This window comes from Chlorocebus sabaeus, chromosome 17, assembly GCF_047675955.1.
Source record: "Chlorocebus sabaeus isolate Y175 chromosome 17, mChlSab1.0.hap1, whole genome shotgun sequence".
Classification (NCBI taxonomy): Eukaryota; Metazoa; Chordata; class Mammalia; order Primates; family Cercopithecidae; genus Chlorocebus; species Chlorocebus sabaeus.
In genome coordinates, this window is record NC_132920.1 from 41,245,787 (window position 1) to 41,272,087 (window position 26,301).

Sequence of the window (26,301 nt, forward strand, 5' to 3'; positions counted from 1 at the left end):
GGCGTGGCTGCAGGGAACGCCTGCGCGTTGCTCCTCCAAAAGGGTGGGGCGAGCCCAGAACTGGAGTTAGTGGGCGTGGTCTCAGAGGCGCCTGCGCGGAGGCGGTTGGAGGGAGGCCCGATTCCCCTTTGTTCGGGTTCGCCATTTTGCTAGGCAGCGGCAGTGGCGGCGGCGGCGGCGGCTGGAGCCTCTGATTGGGTTTCGGAGTCCGGTACTGGAGCCAATCAGCGCGGGCAGCGAACCGGGGGAGCGAGGCACGGTGAGTGTGAGGAGCCAATATCCAGCGGCCCAGAGCCGGCCCCAGCGCCCCGATTGGCGGGTCTCGCTGACCACTCAGGAGAGGCCCAGGCGCCCGTCGAGCCCGGGGAGTCGAGCTGAGCCTAGCCCAGCAGGGCGGCCAGCGGCCCCGGCCCGGGGCCTGCGAGCGCCTCGGGACATTCCCGGCCGAGGCCTGCAGGGGCCGCCCCGCGCGGGGATGGCGCCCCGGGGAGCAGGCACCTCGGGGCTCCGACCCTCGCAGGGTGCCAGGATCAGTTGGGAATGCGTCCCCGTTTCCCGACTCTTAGGCCCAGGTTCTCAGGCCCCAGGCCCGGGGCCACGAATGGCCCTACACTAGGGGGACACATGCGCGCCCTGGGCCTCGGCGATTTCCTCCTGGTCGTTCTGGCCGCAAACTTAAACCTGCCCTTGCTCTCTCCACTCTCCGGCCCTTGGGGCAGGAAGCCTCCCCCAGGCCCCCCGCTCCCCGCGAGCCGAGTCTGTCTATCTGCAGCCCCACTAGGTCGGGAGGGAGGCCTGGGGAGGGTGCGCGCCCTGGCCGCGGGGTCCCGAGTGCGGCTGGCAACGGGGCTGGCCCGCCCTCGCCTCGGAGCCCTACAGGCCCGCCCCTGCTGTCTCCCTGGTGGGGAGAGGGGGCCGTTAGTTCGCCCACTCCCCGTGCTCCGCTGCGCCCCTCCTCCCAGCCCGCTCCGCCCGGGTCTCCGGCCCGGCGCCGTTACCACCCCTTTTGGCTCGTCATTTCCTCTCCTCCCCACCCCGTTCGCAGTGGCAGGACCGCACACCTCCGTCTTGGAGCCCAACCAAGCGGTCTCCGTTTCTTGTCGGGGCTGTAAGACTAGTCCATTCGGTGCCTGGAACCTCACTCTTAGAAGATTGATACCCTTGCGCATTCTTTTTCCCGGAGGCTGCACAACTTGCTGTTCATATTACTTACTAATCTTATCCACTGCTCATTTTGTGAAATCTCCCTCCGTTGGAAATGTAGTACAGTTTCGGGTTTTTTTTTTTTTTTCCTTTGTTTTTGCTTTCGCCTTTCTATGTTACTTTGTATCAGGCTTGACCCAGTCCACTCATCTCTTGGTTTATATTTTTCTGATACACTTTCTAATGCTGTGTTAACGTTTTCTCAGCAGATGTTTAGAAGCTTTAACACTGTAGTGGGGTTTTCCTTAGGGTGAGAGGTTGCTGTTGGCAACCAATTATCCAGCAGTATATGCCAGGTATAATCCATGTGTTGGGGAGCGAGTCCGTAGAGGTCAATAAGAACTGTGCCTACCTGATGGAAATTGACAGGTGAACAGGTAGTTAATACCTAACGGTTATGGCTATAAAGGGGTCAAGTTCAGTGCTGTGAAGTATCGATGCGTGAGCTAGCCTCCGTGAAAGGCTTTTATCACCGCCGCACTTTTGACTGGCCTTGAGGAATGATGGTAATTCTTCCACAAGAAAGATGGAAGAGCATTGCTTGAAGAGAAGCATGTGCGGAGGAATCAAATTACACTGTTTGAGGCAGGAAGATGGGATAGGGAAGTGAGCAGTAGTAGTGATAGTTTAGGGGGGAAAGGTCCAGTTGGTAAAATACTTGTATATCTTGCTAAGGAATATTTTGGAAACAGTCATTATTTTGTATGGAGGTTCAAGTAGAAGGGATCTAGAGCTATATTTTTTTCATAAGATTGAAAAAACAAGTTTCTGACTTGTTTTATGGGTTCTGCCCTGTGATAGTGGCTGAGTTCTTTGGGGAAGAGGAGAAGACTTTTGTCCTAGGACTCTGAAAATTATTTTTACTCATGTGAATCATCTAGTGCATTCACTGGCACATAGAGGTCTTCAGTATCTGGTGCCCATTTCTAAATTCACATTTAATGCTATACAACTGGTAGGTTTCAGAAAACTCGTATTCCAGTGCTCTTTCATTACTGAAGTTTCGGGGACAGGTTTTATTTTCACTTTTTAGGATGAGTTTTTCATTGTTGCTTAAATAATTTTCTTAATTCATTTGATTGTCACATTATCCGCATTAGCAGAAGAGATGATAGGGCTTAGTCTAAAAAGCATGTATATTTGCCTTTGGAAATTTTGTTCATTTGTTTTTGGATACAGGGCTTTCCTCTATCGTCCAGGCTGGAATACAGTGGCGCAGTCATAGCTCACTGTAACCTGGAACTCCTGGGCTCAAGCCATCCTCCCATCTTGGTCTCCCAAAACTTTGGGATTACAGGCATGAGCTACTGCGTCCTGGCCTGAAATAGATGTTTTAACCTTAGTATTTAAACATAGGTATGTTCTGGTCACTTCAAAATCACTAAATACTTTTGCTTGGCATCTTTCTAAAAGGCATTCTAATCCGGTAACTTTTTTGCTAAGTACCTTTCAAGCTTCCACCAGTCTGCAGAAGAATTTCTTTGTCTGACATTTCTAGAGACAGTAGTGTGGCCCCAAGCTTTTCTTCCCGTTTAGTCTGCTACTCACATGCTGAAATGTTTCTGTTCTTGTTTTTATGCTCTCTTGATTTGTAGTACTTCACCTTCCTCCACATCATCACATAGCTAAATCTTTCTCACACTTAAGACCAGTTCATCCTGCAGGCCTCTGACAGCAAAGAAAAAAAAAAGTTCAAATAGTACCTTTTGTTTTAAGCCTTGTTGATTTATCCCCAGCTGGAACAAATCTCTGTCCTCCAAATTCCCATATCACTTTATCTCTTAGGATTCCAGTATAGGTTTTTACTCCATTACTAAACTTAAAGACTCTTTGAAGTTAGACTCTTCATCAGAGATTTCTTTTTATTTTTAAAACCTGTAGAACAGTGTCTGGCACATGGTATATAGTTAGTGGAGAGAAGTGCGTTAGAAAGCTCCAATCCAGAAATCTGTAGGATGATAGGGAAGCTGGATAGCTCTTTGTTGTAGTCTAGTCTTTCATCCAACATGTATCAGGACCCACTTGTTGAGTGGTGAAAGAAATTGAGTGAGCCAATGCTGGGAATTTTAAAATAATAGAATATAAAATGTCTGCTAGGCATGATGATGGCTCACGCCTGTAATCCCAGCACTTTGGGAGGCCAAGGGGGGGAATCCTTTGAGCTGAGGAGTCTGAGACCAGCCTGGGTGACATAGGGAGACCCCCTCTCTTAAAAGAAAGAAAAAAAAGAAAATATCAAAGTGCATCTTGTGTTGTATAAGGGTAAATACTTGAAACTTTCGTTTCAGTTACATTTTATGCTTTATGTGTGCACTGAGTTGTGATAATGAAATGTGTTTCTTACTAAGGGTTGTGATCAAAAAAGTTAAAAAGCTACTGTTCTAGACTTTGCCTGGTAGTGATTATCAGCTGTGGTTATCCTAGGGCTTTTCATAGGCTTACACTAGTTGAGTTTCTGAAGGTTTTAGCTTTGGAGTGTGTGTAGGTCCACATAGAATGGGTTCCTAGTGAGTGGTTGTTTAAATTTCAGCTTTTGCACCTTGGAATAGTGGGGCAAAGAGAATTACACTGAGAAGAGAATGCACTAGGAAGATAATTTTCATGCTAGCCAGAATAAACACTCTTATTATTTGTTTCTCTCTCTTTGAGGAAAAACCATTCAAAACTTTGTGTTAAGAGCAAGAGCTAGACAGACTAAATCTGGCTAACTTAAGTTTGTCATAATCTTGGGCAAAGAGGCACTTTGGGAAAGACTATTGAATTGTATTGCAGTCTTGCTAACTGAATCTCACAGTAGTAGGAACATACGACTTTACTGAAGCCAGTTGCTTATAGCATTAACCGTTAATAATATCAATATCATGATACAGACTAAATCACTGTCATTAATGTGAGAGAGAATTGCTGCCAGATTTGAAGCTGCTCTTCAAATCTTTATACTCTTCAAAGTATAGATTTAAATATTGCTATATTGGTTCATTTGTATTACCAGGATAAACTAGTTAAGAAGAAAATATGTTACATATATTAGTCATTATCATGTGCTTCAAGTTATGTTTTAGTCTTGTAAAGATGTAAACTTCTGGATATTAGTCAAAGAAAAAATCTCATATAAGAAGGAAATTTGGAGTTGGGAAGGTGTTGAAACTTAAAAGACATTCCTTTCATGATCCTTATTTTTAAAATAAATGTATTGAGACATAGTTTAGATACAAAGTGTAATAATTTTAAGTGTGCATTTTGATGAGTTTTGGCAAATTTGTACACTTGTGCAACTGCTACCACAATGAAGATATAAAACATTTTCATCATCCTACAATATTCCTAAGGCTCCATGCCAGTCAACCTCCCTCTTTCCTGTCTCCCTGTATTCTCCACTCCCAAGGAACCACTGATCTATTTTCTGTCTCTAGATTACTGATGTCTTTTGGAGATTTTATATAAATGGAATCATATATATTCTTTTACATCATAACCTTAATTTCATTAGTTTACAGACATAAATGTATTGTGTATTAGAGACAAGATAGAATTTAGGGAAGGCTGTTAGTGTCCCTAACAGATTCACAGTCTGGCTGAAAACCTGATTTTCTGTTCTATACCCAGAATCTCTGAGGAGCAGACTTAGTCAACCAATTCCAAAGAGACTGGTGTAAAAATCAGAAAACCAGTTGTTCATGTTGCTGATTATATTTGCTCCCTGTTGGCCAATCTATATGTAAATCCAAATTATAGTTAGATATTTACCTAGTGAGCATTCCCTTAGATCAAGGGCAGTGCTTTGGAGAACCATATGGCTGCAAGTCCTCTCGCTGTGATGACATAGCCTGTTATTTATGGCTCATAGATTCTTATATTGTATCCATTTTGATTATGAGCAATGGGGTTGATTAATTTTTATTTTGATTAAATTTTGTTATATTTTTCCCAACATTCCAACATTCATTTGGGAAATAAGAATTTCCCAGAATTCTTATTTTGAAAATAAGAATTTTCAAGTATGCAGTGAAATCAAAGAAATTTGAAAATAAACACCTGTATACCTGCCAGTTAGGGTCTATTATTAACATCTTACTATAATTGCCTTACCAGATATTTCTCCACCCATTCATCCATTTTTTTTGATGCATTTCAAAGTAAATTTTAGATATCAATACACTTCTTTCTAAATAGTTGGACATATACTTGCACATATTTTGATTTCTTCTTTCAGACTGTCTTGAGACACCCTGCAAATGATGAATTCCACCAGCATGTGTGGACTTATGGAGAGTGGTACTCTGCTATGCCACTATAATGAGCAGCTCAGTTAGGCCACGTCATTTTATTATTCAGATGTTGGAATTTATGAGGGCCTACTGAAAAATCGGAAAGACCTAGCTACAGTTTTGTTTATATATCTGTCCTCCCTCCCATATTTCCAAGATGAGTTACCCATTGCTAATTTATAACATTTTAATTGTTTAATGAAGTCTTTAATAAGGTTCTCAGATATCATTCAGTTTATCTAATTGTATCCTTATTTTTGAAAGCGGATCTTCAACTCTTTATGAGAAGGGTAAATTTTGGCTACCATATGTAGTGGACCTGAGTAACTTGTTTGGTGGGAAGCAATTATGTGTTACAACTTTAAAGAACCTTTATTCTCTAAAGTGTATGTGCAAACCTGAAAATCAGCGTTACGTAGGCCTTGTATCAAAGTGATGTTGCAGCTTAATGAGTATCTCTAAGGTGCAGGTAGTGCTCTGACAGTATTGAAAGGTAAGGTTGTCAATAAGAAATGACTGAAAGCATTTTAGAAACGTGAAAATAGTACTATGTTATGATTGTGCCATATAATCCTAGTTAAAAATGATACTGAATATAAGCATTTCCTATTCTCTTATCCTGTTTTCTTACAAATAAAGTACAGTGATAAATTATCCAGGTTAATTGTCTGGTAAGGCCTTTATTGACAATCTCACTTTAGTTTCTTTCCCCACCTTTCTAATAGGAGTGTACCTCACAGCCTTCTAGGATCTCCAGAGCGGACAGGAATCTCACTTGGAGGGACCATGGAGCAGTATACAGCAAACAGCAATAGTTCGACAGAGCAGATTGTTGTCCAGGCAGGACAGATTCAGCAGCAGGTATGGAAGTAAAATGGCTTTAAACATCACAGCAATGAAACTGATAACAGCACCACTCAATTGGTTGGTCTATTTCCCTGGGGAATTATTTGAAAGGTACCAGATCTTGTGAAATATTGGGTCTGATGGCTTGTGCTGAAATGCCATGTCTAGCCCATGACCACTTAGAATCTACTCTTCATGGGTGCCTAGTTATAGTAAATTGCCTCTTTTATCTCATTATAAGTAAAAACATCTAGTCTGGTTTTCAGATGGAAATTTGGACTTTTAAATTTTTCTGGATTCTATTTGGTCTTTTTCTCTTCTTGTTTGAGCTAACTTGTGATTTAGTAAGGCTTTGGCCACAACAGACAAACCAATATAGCTTCCAAGAAATCTTCTGTTCTTTGATTTGGTCTGCCACATTTTTTATTCAGAAAAGCTCTGGTTTAACATTAGGATAATACTTAGACAGTCGTTCTTATGGATAAGCACATATTAGAAAGGAATTCCCTGCTGCTGGTTTATTCCTAATTAATAGATTGCTTTCTTGAATTTATACACAGGTTAAATTTTCTGATGCTTTATGCTTGGGTTTATTATAGTAAAATTTCACTTTTTTCCCACCCCTAGAAGAAATTTATTATGCTTCTATTTGACCTTAGGCCAAGATTGATATTTTGGAAATATTTTGTTTTCAAAATGGAATTTAGCTAATATAGAAAGGTAGTAGGGAAAGCAAAGGAAGTACTGATGATGAGTTGTTCCCATCTAATGATCAAAGGAAGGAGCTACTCTTAATTAAAAGACAAACTCCCTTGATAGCTTTCCCTTCCATACAGCTGCTGTGGCTCTGGCAGGTTCCTTTAACTGCCTTTTTAGAGAAAGGGATTCCACAAAGGGCCCTCCATTCAGACCAGTACTCCGGAGGGTGGGTTTTTATTCTTTCAGAATTTGCCATTAGTGGATGTAAAAATAAGGTTGAATCATTGAAATGGCTCTTAAAGCAGTCCAGTTGGGTAGAAATAATCTTAGTTTTGAAGCTGGGCATGGTGCTGCATGCCTGTAATCCCATCTACTCTGGAGGCTGAGACAGGAAGGTTGGCTTAAGCCCAGGAATTCAAGACCAGCCTGGGCAAAACAGCAAGACCCCATCTCGAAATAAGTAAATAAATAAAGTTAAAAAAAAAAAAAAGAATCTTAGTTTTGGAACATAAGAGCATTGACGTCATGAAGATGATTCGGTTCACAGTGATTACTTCTCCTTTCTTCGTGACTGCATTTAAGCCCAGAATTTTTTTTATGGTAGTTTCAGGGCTATTAAAACCTAGTCATTTTTTCTTGTGAACTCATTTGAGGAGATAAAAAGAGCACTAAATAATTGTATAAGTAGAAGTATCAGATTCCTGTTTCTGGAGAGAAAGATTGCATTACAAATCTTTGTGTTAATGATGACAACTGTTTTGAGTTTTTGAGTCACATTTTGAGGTCCACTCTAGAGACAAAGGGCTGATATCTTTAATGCTGCTACCTTCAACAAAACAGCTTCAGTATAGGGAGTCTGTACATTTTGAAAGTCCTTCAGGCTTCCCTCCCTCTCCTCCAAGAGGTAAGGTGATCTCATGTCTTGAACTACACATTTCCTTCCTGACATATTTCAAGCTCTTCCTGTTCCTGTTCTCAGCAGCAGGGTGGTGTCACTGCTGTGCAGTTGCAGACTGAGGCCCAGGTGGCATCCGCCTCAGGCCAGCAAGTCCAGACCCTCCAGGTAGTGGTACCCTCTCTGATTCTCTGTGAGCACTGCATGAACTTCTCCTCTCCTCATGTCTGGTGCTGTTTGTGTTAGGATCTCCAGTAGGAATGGCAAAGTCAGTTGCATGTCTTTGATGCCGCTAACTTGTCTTTGAGGCTTATAAGATGCCAGTTTCCTAATGTTTTGTGCCAAGTCATATAGAGACCCCATATCAACTTTCTGAGAATTGGATTTGACTAGCATGTTTCTTTGAGAACGCCTGGAAAAGAAATGGTGTAAGTGACAGGAAGAAATTCTTATAAGTGACATTAGAATTTATTCAGGGCTCAAACTCTGATCCAGTTAATTGCATGGTAAAAATTTTGTGTATTTGCGTTATAATGGAGAAGGAAATATATACATATATAGACACACATAAGCTAGGCTAGGCTGTGCTTTATTTTTATTCAAGGGGCAACTCAACTGAAAAATAATCATTACACTTGGCAAGGTTTATCTAAGCACTGAATCTTGTTAATCTCTTGTTAACTGCTATTGTTTCCACTACCTTTCCTGGGGAAATAGTGACCTGTCTTATTACTAGATCTGCAAAGATTACCCCAGATACCTCTTGGTTAGGCAGAAGCAGGATATGCTTTCTGTAAGTCTTAGGTATTAAAGCCACTGTGATAATTCTTGGTTAATCAATACAGTTCTTTAGCATTGTGTATGGCTAAGTTAAGTATCCTAAATTGGGTTCTAATTTGACCAGTTCCTATGAGAAATAGGAGTAGGAGCACTAGTCTACTCTGTATCTGTAGGTTACTTTTATTAAAATGACTGTATTTTTGAAAAATTGGCAAGATTTGGGTACCCTACTTTTTCCCTCCATTGAATTGGAAATGATTCAAAGTAGAATCTAGAATGTAGAACTGGCATCTCACTTTATTTCTAGTGCTGCTAAACATCCTGCAGATAACTACCTCTTATTGTTATCACTTCACTTTATCCTTTCAGTCCCACCCCTACCCCTGCCACCAATAGTGTTTGGTAATGATATACAACCAACTTTGAAAATAAATTAAGCTGAAAGAAACTGAGCTTGTAGGCACTCCAAAACTGTGTTCAAATCTCACAGTCCAACAGCTTGTTAATGTTTTTCATGCTTGCTTCATCTTACTCATATATAAAACAGTATTTTGGATTGTCATTAACCCCTTGTGGAATAGGAATGTAACATGCTCTTAACTGTATGGCTTCTTGTTTGATGCATGTGTCTTTGTAACATTTTTCTGTTGTAAATACAGTGAGCTCTTTGGAGTCTCAAATCATTTATCATGTGCACGAATAGCACATCAGTTGGAGAGGAAATTAAGATGATGAATAGATAGAAAATTATTAATAGTTGTATCTTAAAACTTGTGTTTCCTACTTACATAGATTTTATTTAAAATAAGTGGAAACAATATGGAAATAATAGAAACCTTTCCTTTAGGGATCTGATTGTTTTGGGAGAATTTTAAATAGTTATTTTGGTTATTCATGCTGCATGTATTCTGAGAAATCTCTCTTGATACGAATATGCAAGCATTTGATGTAGCAAAGGGAATGGGGAAATAAGGGAAGGAGATAGCATGAGAGAGTCAGGCTGTAAAGTCCTTAAAAAAGTAAAGTAAAGGCTCTCATTGGACAGTTTAACAAAACTTAGGATTTCAGCATTCCTGGTGATTTTAATACATTAGTGGCGGTGGCGGTGGTGGTGGTGATTGTAGGAGAACGTCACTATCTAACCTACTCATCTAGGACAGAATGATCTTTTAACTAATTGCTGTTACTTGCACATACTTTCATTAAGTGTGAATATTTCAGTCATGAATATTCTGTTCTAAGTAATTTCTGTCAAAGATAGAGTCTGAAAATGAAAGTTTTGGACTATTCCATGGATCATTCCAGTTTACTTCTAAAGCACTTTTAAAGCACTTCCAGAAAGCATTCTATTAGGTATTTTTGTATTGGGACTTAAGATGTGACAGAGCACTTGTAGTGACCTGGCTCCTACAGTAGTCTGTTTACTCATAGGAGGTTGAAATTTGTACATGTGACTGCTCTGTGTAATTTCAATATTTGTTGTTGCTTCTGATAAAGCTAAAATAACCATGTGGATATTATAGAGGTCAGTGTGAGGAATTCCACCATGGAGACTGCAAACTGACCAGAAAGTATTTTTAAGAAATCTTTAGTAGTGAGCTCTTTAAACAACACACATATCTAGAATTCACAGAGTAAAATGAGCAGGGTAAAGGTATACATTTGATATTTCGTTTTAGCTTGAGAGACTATAGGGAGAAAAAGGTCATCCTCTACATAAGCTTCCAGAGCTGCTTGCTACCCAGCCTCCTGGAGTCATTGCTGGGTACAGTTTGATTTACCTTCTTCACTTTATTTAGAATTTGTACTCAACCACCATCACCACCATCACCTTTCCCTCTCATTGCCTCCTCTCCAGCCTTCACAGAGACCATCCCTGGATTGATTTAAACAGGCAACTAACCTTGCCATTATGATTAAATGTTTGTTATGGATTTAGCCCGTGTTTGGTGACAAATGCCTTATATCTACTGAGACTTCTCAAAGACTCTGGATATTCTCCATTATGTCTGACCTTAAAGTATTGAGCTTGGCATTTAGTAACAGGTATCATAGATATTTAAAGATAACTTGAGGACTTAAGGCATATATTTTCTTAGTCTTTTCTACCTTTTCCTTTTCTAGCAAGACAGCAGAATAGTTCCAGTGATTGTCTTTTGGTAAAAACCATTTTGTGTCTTACGTTATTTCATTGTTCTTATTTTATTTCATTCTAGGTCCAAGGGCAGCCATTAATGGTGCAGGTCAGTGGAGGCCAGCTAATCACATCAACTGGCCAACCCATCATGGTCCAGGCTGTCCCTGGTGGACAAGGTCAAACCATCATGCAAGTACCTGTTTCTGGAACACAGGGTTTGCAGCAGGTGAGTAGTATTTAAAAATGTTGAGCAGTATATCAGAGGAGAGGTTTCAAAGAATAGATTATTACAAACTGTTTGATAATTGATAATGCATTTGACTGCTTTCTAACCCACATTTTGCATTCAGTTGATTTTCTGCCTTTATAGTACCAGTGATATAAACTAGAACTATGCAGAAATTGGACAGCTCCAGTAAAGACCAAGATATTAGACATGATCTTGAATTGCTGTAAAGTATATAAAGAGGTTAGAATCTAGTTTATAGTATATTTTATTTTAAAAGAAACAATGAGATCACTTGGACTCGGGAAGGGGAACATCACACACCGGGGCCTATCATGGGGAGGGGGGAGGGGGGAGGGATTGCATTGGGAGTTATATCTTATGTAAATGACGAGTTGATGGGTGCAGCACACCAACATGGCACAAGTATACATATGTAGCAAACCTGCACGTTGTGCACATGTACCCTACAACTTGAAGTTTAATAATAATAAATAAATTTAAAAAAATAAAATAAAATAAAATAAAAGAAACAAAAATGAATATTTAGAAAGTTAGAAAAATAACAAAATGAGCAAAAAGTGGGTCCAAATTTATTAAGTAGAAAACTGACATATAGAAAGGATATATAAAATCTAGATTATTTAAGCAGACCAATAAAACAGGTAAATCCAGTTGAAAGACTGATTGAGAAACAGAAAACAAAAGTAAGCAAAGATGTAGAAGAGATTAAAGGAAGACCAGGCACAGTGGCTCACGCCTGTAATCCCAGCACTTGGGGAGGCTGAGACAGGTGGATCACTTGAGGCCAGGAGTTCAAGATCAGCCGGGCCAACGTGACAAAACCCCATCTCTACTAAAAATACAAAAATTACCTGGCCGTGGTGGCAGGCGCCTGTAATCCCAGCTACTTCGGGGGTTTGGGCATGAGATCTCTTGAACCCAGGAAGCAGAGGTTGCAGTAAGCCAAGATTGTGCCACTGCACTCCAGGCTGGGCACCACAGCAAGACTCTGTCTCAAAAAAATAAAAAAGAAAAGAAAAAAAGAAGAGATTAACAGAAATATGTAGAAATGTTACATACAACTCTGGTATCAAATTTTTAAATTAGATATTTCTCATCAAGATGGCAAAAAAAAACAAAAAAATCATTATATCCACTGCTAGGATGGATGTGGAGAAAAAGAATTATCATTATTTTTGGTAATTTCAAACTGTGGAGTTATTTTGGAAAGGCACCTCACTATCTGTTAAATACAACGAACATTTGAGCTAGCAGCCCCACTTCTGAGAATCTGTCCTATAGGAAGAAAAGCATCAATAGTAGGGAGAAATTACAAAGACACTTTTCATTGCATTGTACTAGCAAAAAATAAAATTGTAATCTGAGTGTCCATTAATAAGAATAAGGAAATGGTTGGAATAAATCATAATATATTCACATGGAATATTGCATCATCGTTAAAAGAAATGAACTGTTGACTTGGGGTGGGTTAATATTGAAATATTTTTAGTGAAAATAATTTGCAGAGAAATAGTGTGTGATCTCATCTTTGTAATTCATGACCAACCCCTCATGAGTATATGTTTATAGTCATGTAAAAGGAAGTATGAGAGAACTATTAGTTATTCTATCTAAATCTTTGTATTGTTTCAACAGTTATAGCAGTCATATTAATGTCTTAGTTTTCTGAAGGAATTTTAAGTTGAAAAAAGCAGCCATGATCACACTGCTCATAAATCAAACTTGTACTTTTTGTGTATTCTCTTGTGTTTTCATGCATAATTTTTGGGCATAACTGTACCATGCATGTGGGGTTGTGTTTTCGTTGTTGTTGTTGTTGTTGTTTTTTAATCCTTTCATAATGTTCAGTCACCTTGATGAATCAGAATTTCTAATTTATAAAATATAGTCAAGGATTTTGGTTTTCATTTGCTTTTGTAGGTAAACATATTTGGGCACAATAGTTTTATTTTTCAACTGAATTCTCAGGATAATTTCTTTGGATTGGGGATTGCTTGGGTAAAGGGTAAGGGCATATTTGAGCCCATTGGCATATTTTTGCCTAGACAGAATTGTACTTGGGATTAAAAATAGTTTTCACATTTCTCCTTGCATAAATATATGAGGCTTTAAATATCTTTTCAACATGTGCTTTCCTCAATTCCCTATTGCTATATCCTTTCTGTTCTTCTCTCTTTGCTTCCTCTCCAGCCCCGCTTGCTGTGCCCTCTCCACTGTTGAGTAGAGACAGTGTGGTATTGTTAGGATCAGTATACTGTGAGTGTAGTGATCCAGCTTTCATTGCCAGGTCTGCCATTAAATAAGCATTCTGATCTTGGCCAAGTTATTTAATTGTTGGTTTGCTCATCTAAAAATAAAATTTATATGAGATGATAGCTAAAGTTCATTCTAGCTCTAAATTCTGTGATTTTTATGGGGTTTTATTTTGCTATAAGGAACCTTCAAAGAGTTATTTCCCTGCTTCCAATAAGGCTATAACTAACCAAGCTGAAAAAAATATATTCTGTTACATAAGTAAAGCTCTCTAGGTGAGATTCCATAGCCTCCCTTATAATGCTTAAGGCTTTACTCCCCTTTGTATAGGAGTTTTTTTGTTTTTTTTTCCCTCATTAGTGTTCTTTGCGTAGCCATTTTTTAAAGAAGGGTACTTCATAACCTTTTTTGAATTGTATTCTGTATTTTAGAATCCTAGTAAAGCTTGCACCCTCTAAGAAAAAGTACAAATGTCCAGTCTCATGAAAAATTCTGCATATAATTTTAGATTAAAATCCTTGGCCTGAGAAAGACACTGGAACCAGAGAGAGCCAAGAAATAGATAGAAGAATATTGGAAGTTGGCATATAATAAAAGTGGTATAAACATATCAGTGAAGAAATGGCTGAAGAATGATACAGAAAAGAAATTGATTTCTACTTCATACTGTATTTTAAAAAATATTTGCTAGGTGGATTAAAGATCTAATTGTAGAAAAGTAAACTTGGAAAATTCAAAAGAAAATTATAAGAGAATTTTTATGCTACAGAGAAGGATTTTTTAAAAACAAGTTGACTATTTTAAAACATAATATGCATTGAAATACATCAAATAAAAATAAACAAGGTGAAAACTTGGAAAATATATTTTTAATACATATAACTGAGTTTATATTCAGAATATGTATAAATAACTTTTATGTATTTATACAAAAATAGAAAAATGGGCAAAGAATATAAATAGATAGAGGAAATCCTAATAGCCAATATAAACTTAGAAATGAAGTTGGTTCACATAACCAGATAAATTTGTTTACTTATTTATTTGCCAATACTTTCTAAATGCCAATTAGCTAAGTATTTGGAAAAAATAATTAAGAAAACCTAGGCAATCTATCCCCTAACAAAGTAGGATCCATGAATGTCTCTAAGACATGGAACCCATTGACCTGTTTTTTTCACCTTCGTTCCATCAGTAGTCCTTTTTCCTATCAGCTGGTAGACTTTGTGATAACTTAAGATTCTAGACATGTTCTTCTTATCAGACCAAGGTGGTCCCAAGTTGAAATTGTGGATGGAAAGTGACCTGGCTATAAAAGTCTAGCTTTCTGAAAGTATCCTCCTTCCAAACTGCCATCTCTGTTGAAGCAATGCTCAAATAAAAAGTTTGTTGATGGAATTAATGGTCAAAGAGGTAAAGAAAAGGTTACTTAGTAGTAGCCATGCATTCCAGCTTTTAAGTTTAGGAGGTATTCTTGAATATAAAATACTAGAAATTTTGAGCTCTGGGGCTCTCCTCACTGCTTTCTCTTTTGTGCTTAAAAAAAAAAAAGTATCCACTAGTTATATGAAAATAGGATTTTGTACACCCAACATTTAAAGGGTTGTATTGCAGTTTTTTAGTTCCAAATTTTAGAGAAATATTTTTCAAGATTCTTGTCAGGTTTTTGATAATACTCCTAATAAAGTGGCTATAGCCATTAAAAAAAGAAAGAAGATAGATTTGGATAGCACATGATCCCTTGCTTTCCATAATTGCTTTCTAAGGTTTAGCTAGCCAATCCTAGGACCAAATAGGAGATACAAATTAAATCAACAAAAATTTGACAAACATTAATGACAGTAGTAAGTATTGGTGAGGTTACTGGAAACTAATAGGAGGAATATAATGTGTCACACTGCCTTAATTATCTATTACTGTATAACAAATTATCCTAGAAGTTAGCAGCTTAAAGCAACAAACATTTGGTGAGGCAGGTGGATCACGAGATCAGGAGATCGAGACCATCCTGGCTAACACGGTGAAACCCCGTCTCTACTAAAAATACAAAAAAAAAAAAAATTAGCCAGCCATGGTGGCGGGCGCCTGTAGTCCCAGCTACTTGGGAGGCTGAGGCAGGAGAATGGCATGAACCTGGGAGGCGGAGCTTGCAGTAAGCCGAGATCACACCACTGCACTCCAGCCTGGGCAACAGAGCGATGCCCCGTCTCAAAAAAAAAAAAAAGTTTATTTGATAGTTTCTGTGAGTTAGGAATTCTGACACAGCTTTGTTGGATTCTTTCAAGGTCCTCTCAAGCCCCTTATCAAGGTGTTGTCCTGGGCTGTAGTCGTCACATTTGACTAGGGTAGAATACATTTTGGGTTTTTTGTTTGTTTTTTTTGAGACAGGTACTCGCTCTGTTGCCCAGGCTGGAGTGCAGTGGTGCAGATCTTGACTCACTGCAACCTCTGCCTCCCAGGCTCAAATGATCCTCCCACCTCAGTTCCCCAAGTAGCTGGGACCATGGGCATGCCCTAGCATGCCTGGATAATTTTTGTATTTTTCAGTAGATACAGGGTTTTGCCATATTGCCCAGGCTGGTCTTGAACTCCTGACCTAATCTGTTCACCTCAGCCTCCTAAAGTGCTGGGATTACGGGCATGAGCCATTGTGCCTGGCTGTCAACATTTTTAATATATATATTATTTCCTCTGTAAAAAAGTACTTCATTATTCACCAAAATGGCAAGGTTAAAAAATAATAAAGCACTTAAGAGTATATTTTATTTTATTTTATTTTATTTTTTTGAGACGGAATCTCACTCTGTCGCCCAGGCTATGGTGCAGTGGTGTGATCTCGGCTCACTGCAACCTCTGCCTCCAGTTCAAGTGATTCTCCTGCCTCAGTCTCCCAAGTAGCTGGGATTACAGGCATGCACCACTGTGCCCAGCTAATTTTTGTATTTTTAGTAGAGACAGGGTTTCACCATGTTGGCCAGGCTGGTCTCAAACTCCTGACCTCAAGTGATCCACCCACCTCGGCCTCCCAAAGTGCAGGGATTACAGGCGTGAGCCACACCACGCCCGGCCCAGAGCGTATTTTAAATATACATGCTTTTCAATATATATGTTTATACCACTGCTATCTTTTATGAAAACTGAGATTGATTTCTTAATATCAGGTATCCAGACAGTGTTCAAAATTCCCTGATTGTTTCATAAATGGAAAATAAATTGTCTCTACTTCATAATGGAGGGCAGAGCAGGACTTCTTTTTTCCTCTTCAAAACATTTTCTGCTTTCTAGAGAAATGTGGATAACTCTCAGGACCAAAGGAGACCAGTGTCAGTAGAGTACAATCCTTTTTTATGTTCTTTTCTGCAGATACAGTTGGTCCCACCTGGACAGATCCAGATCCAGGGTGGACAGGCTGTGCAGGTGCAGGGCCAGCAGGGCCAGACACAGCAGATCATCATCCAGCAGCCCCAGACAGCCGTCACTGCTGGCCAGTCTCAGGTAATTCCACTAGCTCTGTCACACAGGAGCACAACTGATTTGGAAGAGTCAGATAACTGAGTCAGATATTTCATGTATAGCATGTATATAGAAAAGGGGATGAAAACCATAAAAAAATTTATTTTTGGCCAGGCATGGTGGCTCACACCCATAATGCCAGCACTTTGAGAGGCCGAGGCAGGCTAATCACAAGGTCAAGAGATCGAGGACATCCTGGCCAACATAGTGAAACCCCGTAAAAATACAAAAATTAGCTGGGCATGGTGGCACATGCTATGTAATCCTAACTACTCAGGAGGCTGAGGCAGGAGAATCACTTGAACCGAGGAGACGGAGGTTGCAGTGAGCCGAGTGGTTCTTTGTTAGTATCTTTGGGATCTATTGAATTGGGTCGTTATTTATTTCCTCCAGACACAGCAGCAGATTGCTGTCCAGGGACAGCAAGTGGCACAGACTGCTGAAGGGCAGACCATTGTCTATCAGCCAGTTAATGCAGATGGCACCATTCTCCAGCAAGGTAAGTGTACCCATAAGTTTCCCTAGGACTTCTTGGGGCAACTTTTTTGTCCCTGAGGCAACTGATACCTTTAGAATTTGAGTGGTGAACTTGACACCGCATATTTTTTGGACAAAAAAAAAAAAAAGATTTCCTCTAGCTCTCCATTGATTGCTGGTTTCTTGTCACCATCCATGACCAACAGTGATTCCATGTGTAGTAGTTTCTACAGTGGTTGCTAATCTAGGGATTGTGTAAGCTTTTAGGGAAGAAGTGTTTCTAAACAGAAGATTAGAAATAGGGAGTTTATTGGGAAAGAGAGAAATAGATCAAAAATCAAGTTGACTTTAGAGTGCTGTTGCTGCTTATGTTTTTTCTGGGTCACTCCATTACTTTAAATGACTATGACGTATACAGCACTTTTACTTAGAAGAGTTCTCAAAGAGCCTCTAGTCTAGTAAGAGAGACATGTGAACAAATAAATACAATGCAGGGCCCTCATGGAAGTATGTTCTAGGAATAGATAACATAAATAATAGAGAGATCTGTTTGGTCTGGGAGGAGGAGTGCACAAACTAAACTTGAAGGCTTTTGGAAGCACTTGTTAGTCAAATAGTTAAATCAAAAAAGGACATCTTTGTTAGATTCCATGACTTTGTGATTGAAAATTTGCAATATACAAGATCCAGAGAGTGCACTGTGTGCTCTTGTATTACTCGGGGGAGGCTCTGAACTGGATTGAGCCCAGGCAAGAGCTCAAACAGAATGGTGAACAAATCCTGAAGTGCTGCTGTTGATAGTCTGGGGACTTGGAATGTTTGGTTTAATTTTAAGTTTTAATACTACAACTGACTCATTGTCAGTTTGAGATAAACAAAGTATAGTTTTAAAATCTCTGTCCTGAAGCAGATTGCTCATATGTACAAGAGCAGTAGGTACAGCTATAGTCAGACTGACCTGTAGAAGAAGAGACCACCAAACCTTTTCACCTTTTGAAAACTGCTAAGGATAGAGTTACTCAAAACTGGGACCTAGAGAGTTAATAGAATTTCAAAGATTGTGATTACTTGGATTATATATAGCACACCAGAGTGGGAGAGTGCTTTTTCTCCCCTTGTGTTTTTCAGTGTGTTTTGCCAGGATCAGTGAGTGTGTACCAGATAGAAGAGGGACTAACTATGTTCCCTTCTTTCTGTTCTGTGTGCCTGTTTTTTGTTTGTTTTATGTTTTGTTTTCTTAAAGTTACAGTCCCTGTTTCAGGCATGATCACTATCCCCGCAGCCAGTTTGGCAGGAGCACAGATTGTTCAGACAGGAGCCAATACCAACACAACCAGCAGTGGGCAAGGGACTGTCACTGTGACACTACCAGTGGCAGGCAATGTGGTCAATTCAGGAGGGATGGTCATGGTAAGAAAATGTATTTTTCAGCTTTGTCTTCGAAATTTTCTTGAACATGCAACTTGATGCCTCCTAAAATTTATTATGTTGACCTCTTGGGATTGAGATCGATCCTTAAGGCAGTCAGTAATCTACTTTTACAATAACATTATGACAAACCATAATTCATTCTGGGCACCTACTGTGTGCCAGGGACTATTCACCAGGGACTATTCTAGATGCTGGAGATAAAGCAATGGATAAATAGTGATTTTATGTAATTCTTTTCAGAATTCAAATAATGAAGGGAATAATATATTAATCTTTGAGAAGTGGAAAGTAGTATTGCCCATGATGGACGAAATAAGAAATAAGCTAAAAATTAGAAAGATTGTAATTGATAGAGAAACCAAAAAAAAAAAAAAAAAGTGTGATATAAATGTATTAGGAAGATAGGAAGACTTGGGTGGTGTCAGTGAAAGCTAAATCCTCATATGTCAAAATAGGATGTTAAAATGCATAGATTAAGAATGAGTAACAGAAGTCTGCACAGAGGTGGAGGAAGCTATGAAAAGAAACAGAAGCAAGCCTGGCTCAGTGGCAGGCACCTGTAGTCCTAGCTACTCGGGAGGCTAATCCAGGAGGATAGCTTAAGTCCAGGAGTTTGAGCTCAGCCTCAGCAACATACAGAGACCTTGTTTCTACGAACTAAATGATAAATAAATAATTTTTATAAAAGATTAATATAGTTATTCAAAGCGGTTGTATCTGGGAAAAAGCTGTGGGATACAGGACTCTGTTACTTGTTTTCACATACATTTAGTACAGTGTTTTGGTGTTTTTTAAGAAAAATTAGGATTGAACTATAAGTTAACTATTAAATTATTTTTGTAAATATAGGCATTTAGTAGCACTTGGTCTCATCTATTTTTGTGCTGTTTTTTTGTGACTACTGTTCCTGACCATTAGATGGCAGCAGAAATATCTACAGCCATGGGTAGACATGAATTAGGGCATGCTTATATAGTTTCTCAGAGTGGCACCTGAACCTCCTATGACACAGTTATCTGGGGTGTTTGTTTAAAGTGCAGATCTTAAATTTCTCCAGGGATCTGCATTTACCCAAGTACCCTATACAAATTACTTTTTGTGGCATTTAGAAAAAAATGGATGAAGAGAAACCAAGAAACTCTGTGTCCATACTTCATGCCACCAATAAGCTCTGGTTTCCTGTTCACACAGATGGTTCCTGGGGCTGGCTCTGTGCCTGCTATCCAAAGAATCCCTCTACCTGGAGCAGAGATGCTTGAAGAAGAGCCTCTCTACGTGAATGCCAAACAATACCACCGTATTCTTAAGAGGAGGCAAGCCCGGGCTAAACTAGAGGCAGAAGGGAAAATTCCAAAGGAAAGAAGGGTATGTATAACATTGGGAAGGATATAGGAGAGGAGAATAGCAGGGTTCTACTTTTGAAATTATCTTTTATATGGCTTGTTTTCTCATGTACCTTCCAAAAAGTTGACGTTAGATACTTATCTCTTTTGTAAGAGTTAGCATTTGTTATTACTGTATGCAGCTGCAGTTATAACAACAAAAACAAACAGTGGCTTAAATAAGATGTTATTCTTTTTCATACATAAAAGTAGTCCAGAGATAAATTATCTTGGACTGGCAGCACATTTTCACAGTTCTCAAGACCTGTTTCACTGCTTTAATATTGCTAGTGTGCTGTTCATAGTCCAAGATTCCTGCTTAGACTCCAGCCTAGGAAGAAAGGGAACAAGAAAGGTATCCTTTCTTTCTTTTTTTTTTTTTTTTTTTTCCTGAGACTGAGGCTTGCTCTATCACCCAGGCCGGAGTGCGGTGGCACAATCTCAGCTGACTGCAACCTCCCTTCCAGGTTCAAGTGATTATCCTGCCTCAGCCTCCTGAGTAGCTGGGATTACAGGTGCGCGCCACCACGCCTAGCTTATTTTTGTATTTTTAGTAGAGGTGGGGTTTCACCATGTTGGCCAGACTGGTCTCGAACTCCTGACCTCCAGTGATCCACCTGCCTCGGCCTCCCAAAGTGCTGGGATTATAGGCGTAAGCCACTGTACCCGGCCAGGTACCCTTTCTTTCAAGGAAACTTTCAAGAAGTTGTGTACCTTTCACTAGCCAGAATTTAGTTACCTGATCACACTTAACATGCAGATAAGGCTAGGAAAGTCCAGCCAGGTGTGGTGGCAAATGCCTGTAGTCCTACTTGGGAGGCTGAGGCAGGAGGATCACATGAGCCCAGGAATTCAAAGCTGCAGTGATTCATGATCATGCCACTGCAGTCCAGCAGCAAGGGTGTCAGAGTGAGACCCTGTTTCTAGAAAATAATAATAATAATAAACTTTAATGCTAGGAAAGTCTTTTTACTGAACACTCATTTGCTCAAATGAAATTTGGCCTGTTATTAAAGCAGAGGGAAAGTTATATTGGGAAGTATAGGTGGTAATCTGTTATTTTTTTTAAAAAATTCATACTGTAAGCATTCATATTCTTACATTCTTACTAGTTATATATGGTTAGCTATCTTACTTACTAGGTGTTTTCTCCAAAGCTTTCATCATCATTCTAAGTCATAATTGTCCCTTGTGGCTTTGATCCCAGCTGTCTTAAACTTTGGAGAATGGAATTTGTGTACTAGATAATTGTGCTGGTTCTGGATGGTATTAATAGTTAAATGGTTTTATTTCTCATTTTAGAAATACCTGCATGAGTCTCGGCACCGTCATGCCATGGCACGGAAGCGTGGTGAAGGTGGACGATTTTTCTCTCCAAAGGAAAAGGATAGTCCCCATATGCAGGTAGGAATACATATACCTTTTATTCTTCTCTTTATTACCTTGTATTGACTTGAGTTGAAGACTTCAGCAGTGTCCTCTAGCTATTTTCATACTCTGGGACTACTCACATTCTCTAAACTAGACGCAATCTTATGTCTCTTCAATCTTAAAATCACTAGGCCAGGCTTGGTGGCTCATGCCTATAATCCCCACACTTTGGGAGGCTGAAGTGGGAAGCCCAGGATTTTAAGACCAGCCTGGGCAACATGGCAAAACTCCATCTCTACAAAAAAATACAAAAACTAGCCAGGCCTGGTGATGCATGCCTGTCGTCCCAGCTACTTGGAAGGTTGAGATGGAAGGATAACTTGAGCCCAGGAGGTTGAGGCTACAGTGAACCAAGATGGCACCACTGCACTCCAGCGTGACTGACAGAGTGAGACCCTGTCTCAAAAAGAAAGAGCACTAAAGGTTTTTAATCCAGTGGTCTTTCTTTGCTCTTCATCTTTGTCAGTTATTATTATCCATTCTTTCTTGAAAGTCACACTTTTCTTAATTTTCAAGAAACAAGTTTTATTTTTACTGAGCAAGTTTTATTACCCTATCACAAATATAATTTGAATGTTTACTTTTTTCCCTTCTAACTGATGTGAGCCTGCTCTTATCCTCTCTTCTTTGGCTTAGGTTTATAAAATAACTGCCTAATTTCGTTTCCCTTCTTCCACTCTTGTCTCCCTCTAGCCTACTCTCCACATCCTAGTGTCATCTTTTTAAAATGTTTATCCTATCAAGTCACTGTTCTGCTCAAGCTCCTTCAACGCTTACCCTTTCCCATTTGCGCTTGGACTGACAGCCAAAGTGATTACTACTATGCCCAGCAAAGCCTTGCATGCTCCAGCTCCTGTCTAACTTCATTTCTACTTCTTGGTCTCTATGCTGCTGCTTACTGTTCATTGGTCTATTTCCTGCCATGGGCCTTTGTCCTTAGAATTTTCAGTCTGTATGCCCTTTGCTCTATCTTTTTCATGGCTATCTCCCCATCTGTTAGGTCCGGGTTTAATTAAATACCCTATCTAGAGTAGGTCTCTTCTCTCTCAGTATTTTCTTACAACAGCTTTTCTTTTCTTTTTTTGGAGGCAGTGGTGTGATTATGGCTCACTTTAGCCTTGACCTCCCAGCTCAAGTGATCCTCCCACTTTAGCCTCCCGAGTAGCTGGGACTATAGCCACGCACCACATGCCCAGCTAAGTTTTAAAAGTTTTGTGGAGATGGAGTCTCACTTTGTTGCCCAGGCTGGTCTCAAACTCCTAGGCTCAAGCGATCCTCTTGCCTTGGCCTCCCAAAGTGCTAGGATTACAAGTGCACACCATTGCACTTGGCCCTTTTCTTTACAGTGTAATAATAATTAAGTTGTTGAATTTTTCGAGATTGTTTCCTTCACTAGACTATAAGTTGTATAGAGGATATAGGATTGTTTTGTTCTCTGTTATATTTATTGGACTTAGTTCTATTTAAGTAAGTTGTATTTAAGTACTGACTTAGATGTATTTGTTGGGTTTGGTATCCAGTTCTGAACCAAGCAATCAGTGTTTCTTGAATTAACAGATTCCTCCCATTTGCTGATACTCCATTCTATATTAACATCACATTCCACTTGCACTATTGCAATATCCATTAAATTAATCTCCAATCTCCTCTAATTGACCTTATATAGTACTGCCAGACGGTTAAAGTGTGTTTTTTAACCTGCCAGTCCCCAGGTCAAGAATGCATGCTATTAATAGTTCCTCATTTCTTAACTGCATCAAATCTCAAACTATTTCTGTATAATGTCTGAGCAACTTTGCCTTATCACCCCTCTCAACAGTCAAACTAGGTTTCCTCGGTGTCCCCACACATGAACACTAACAACTCTTTCAGTGCTATTAGTCCTCACCTGTAGTGTGAGAGCCCCTCCTTTCTCATTGCTGTTCATTCATACAGTGTATGAATGTGGGCCTGACAGCTATAGGAGGGCATTGTGCCAGGAACTCTCCTCATTCTTTGTGCTAACAATACGATCTTGGTCAATTCAGCCTCTTTATTTTTATCTGTAAAGTGGAATACTGTTGATACTTCATAGCAATGTTGTAGAGATTTCATTCAGTAATCCACATTAGGCATCTATGTAGCACCATACCTAGTGCATGGTGAGTTCAGTAAATGCTAGTTGTTTTTGCTCATTGTTCAAGACCCAGTTCCAGTCTTCCGTCTCCAGAAGTCTTTCAGCTTTTTCTCAGATCCTGCCTACCAAGGCTTCAGAGCCTTAGTATGGGGGAACTAAAGGTGGTTCTTGTGGAGTGTTGCAAAAAGCTTCCAAGGATTTATCCTTGTGTTAACACTGTAGGTCTTAAGTGAGAAACAGCATATAGAGTTTAGTGGAAAGAAGATTAAATGGGAGTCAGGAGATTTGGGAGTTGGCTCCTAACTTTCTGACCCTGACCCTAGTCCAGGCAAATCACTTTACCCATCTGGCCTTCAGATTTATCTGTAAAATGAGTACATTAAAGTGTATAGATTCTAATGATTCTTTCCAGCCCTGCTAAGTACTTAGTATTTAAATGATGATCAAAAAACAGTGACAAAAATACAGCATGACATGGTTTCTCTGAATCTTTTCCTTAGCCACCTGAATACTCTTAACCCTTAAGTATAGAGAACAACACAAGGTTCTTAGGAAAGAGATACACTAACAGTTCTGGAGTGTTTCACCATGGAGCGCAGGCCAGACTTCAAATTCTTTTAAGAATAGGGTTTATTGTCTCTTCTTTCCTAATGGGGCTGCACTTAAGCCATGTATGCAGACTTAAGATGTATTACAAGCCTTTGATTTACTTGGTAAAGTTATGCGTATTCTCTTGAGGATAAGTAGTGAGCCATCAGTCCTGTTGCTTTTGCAAAGGACTTTAATTATCGTGTCATCTTTGTCTCTAGGATCCAAACCAAGCCGATGAAGAAGCAATGACACAGATCATCCGAGTGTCCTAACCCCAGGCCATATGATGGAGCTGATCAAGGTCATGTTTCTCACCAGTTTCTCACTGTTCCAGGAAATTGATCAACTCTTCCAATGGGACATTGACGATCACATTCTGCCCTTTTCTACAGGACGGAAACCACTTAGTTTTTCATAAGTGGCTCAGTATTACAATTGCAGCAATGCCTGGCAAATTGAAGTTGCAAGCCTTTGTCTTACTCTTTCAGTCAGGACCTATTTCAGACTGTTGATCACACTGACATTTCATGGATTCGGATGATGCAAGGAGACACATGCCACCCCAGCAGTACACAAAGCACTTACGTTGACTGGTGACGTGAGCCAGCCATCTCAGCAGGGAAAAACAACCTTCTCAACCAAAACTGCAATCAGGAAAGCAGCAGCCCACTCCTTCCCATGGAATCTAGACAGTATTTATCCCTCTGGTGGGGGAATCTCACACTGACTAACTGAAATGGACGCTTTGTATTCAGAGATGGCTTCCAAGCAAGGAAGTTCTATCTTGTGATATGGAAACAATAAATTTCTGAGATACATTCTTCTAATCTGTGGTAATAATAAGAATTCCTGTCTGCCTAGATGGTAGGTTGGTATTTCTGGACTCTAGCCAAGAAAAAGCTAACTCTGGGGATAGAATGATAAAAGACTCAAGCACTAAAAATATACATTGCCGAATCTCTTTTTCTAGCTTTGAAAAGTTGTGGCCTGCTTGTCCCTCTGTTGACTGGTCATCTGGACCATCGTACTTGCTGTGGCTACTTCTAAGACAATGTAGAGGATATTGAACCTTGAAACTGCCTTTCCTAAGTAGAGAACAAGACTATTCAACAACTTCTTTGCTGAAGCACTGAGGACATTTGTAGTACTCCTAAAGGGAGAGCCAAACTAGAGATTTTCAATCATAGACTTTGTGACAGCATTTGGGGAACTGAAAGGTTCATGTGTTTCATCCTAGGAGGAGAGAGTGGGGTGGGGAGAGAGAGAGAGAGAGAGAGAGAGAGAGAGAGCATGTACACCCATATGTTATCATAGAGCACGATTCTCCAGTGGATGGATACCTGGAATGGATCATTAAGATGAAGAGAGTAATTCACACTCTAGAACCTTTAACAAGCACTGAAAGGAAGAAGCCTGAGATTTGGTCCTTGGCAATTTGTGGAAAGCACTGATCCATCACGCTGTCCTGAACAGAGTCCAAGTTACCCACTAAAGCTTGAGGTGGATGTTGGCTTCACTCCCGCAGCACAATGCTGGCCCTAGAAAGCGAGCATTTTCATTCTTCCCATGGCAGCTGATTCTTTGGTGCCAGTTTTCATGTTTTCTCCATAGGCCTTGTGCAGAAAGGTTTTCTCATTGCATCCGTACTGTGAGAATAAACTGCAGACTAGAAAGAAACATGCCTGCAGGGTCAGGAACTGGGCCACTGTTCCCAGAATGGGTTGTGCCTCAGAATTCTATTTCTCTTTTAGATGTTGAACCCTGAGAGAACTAAGATGATATTTCAGAAGAGTTGGCTGCCTTCTCTGGAAACAAGGAAAACCCAATAATTCTGAGGAACATTGGGGGTCAAATACCAAGAATAAAAATTGGTTCTTTGACTTCAGCTTAACTGTATTAAGACAGAAATTAAGCCCTCTAAAAACACCACAAAGAGAGATCATTGTAATGATAGAAATAGAGGTACAGAGCTATGCAAAGGAAACAGGAAGTGAAATCTTACTAGTCCCAGGGATCTGGTAATCTGTCC

At 39.8% G+C, this 26,301-nt stretch overlaps 1 protein-coding gene across 13 annotated transcripts; it reads left to right on the forward strand.

The window, feature by feature from the left end:
• The first annotated feature begins 78 nt into the window (after positions 1–78).
• Positions 79–25,099, forward strand: NFYA (nuclear transcription factor Y subunit alpha). 13 transcript variants are annotated; one of them, XM_073005950.1, is made up of 10 exons: positions 79–259; positions 6,197–6,332; positions 7,999–8,079; positions 10,908–11,054; positions 16,695–16,826; positions 17,238–17,343; positions 18,583–18,731; positions 19,944–20,117; positions 21,437–21,538; positions 24,491–25,099. In XM_073005950.1, exons 2-10 carry the CDS (start codon positions 6,258–6,260, stop codon positions 24,542–24,544), a joined length of 1,020 nt encoding a protein of 339 aa, XP_072862051.1. In that variant the 5' UTR covers positions 79–259; positions 6,197–6,257; the 3' UTR covers positions 24,545–25,099. The 13 variants fall into 13 exon arrangements, with proteins under 13 accessions (XP_072862051.1, XP_037861988.1, XP_037861987.1 ...); XM_038006060.2 differs by having other exon boundaries at positions 86–259; positions 7,996–8,082; positions 18,604–18,731; XM_038006059.2 differs by having other exon boundaries at positions 89–259; positions 7,996–8,082.
• The last annotated feature ends 1,202 nt before the right edge of the window (positions 25,100–26,301 follow it).

Coding starts and splice junctions, on each gene's coding strand:
- NFYA (XM_007972659.3), top strand. CDS start 6,258: ATGGAGCAGTATACAGCAAACAGCAATAGTTCGACAGAGCAGATTGTT. Junction 11,055..16,694: donor GAACACAGGGTTTGCAGCAG/GTGAGTAGTATT, acceptor TCTTTTCTGCAG/ATACAGTTGGTCCCACCTGG. Junction 16,827..17,237: donor TCACTGCTGGCCAGTCTCAG/GTAATTCCACTA, acceptor TATTTCCTCCAG/ACACAGCAGCAGATTGCTGT.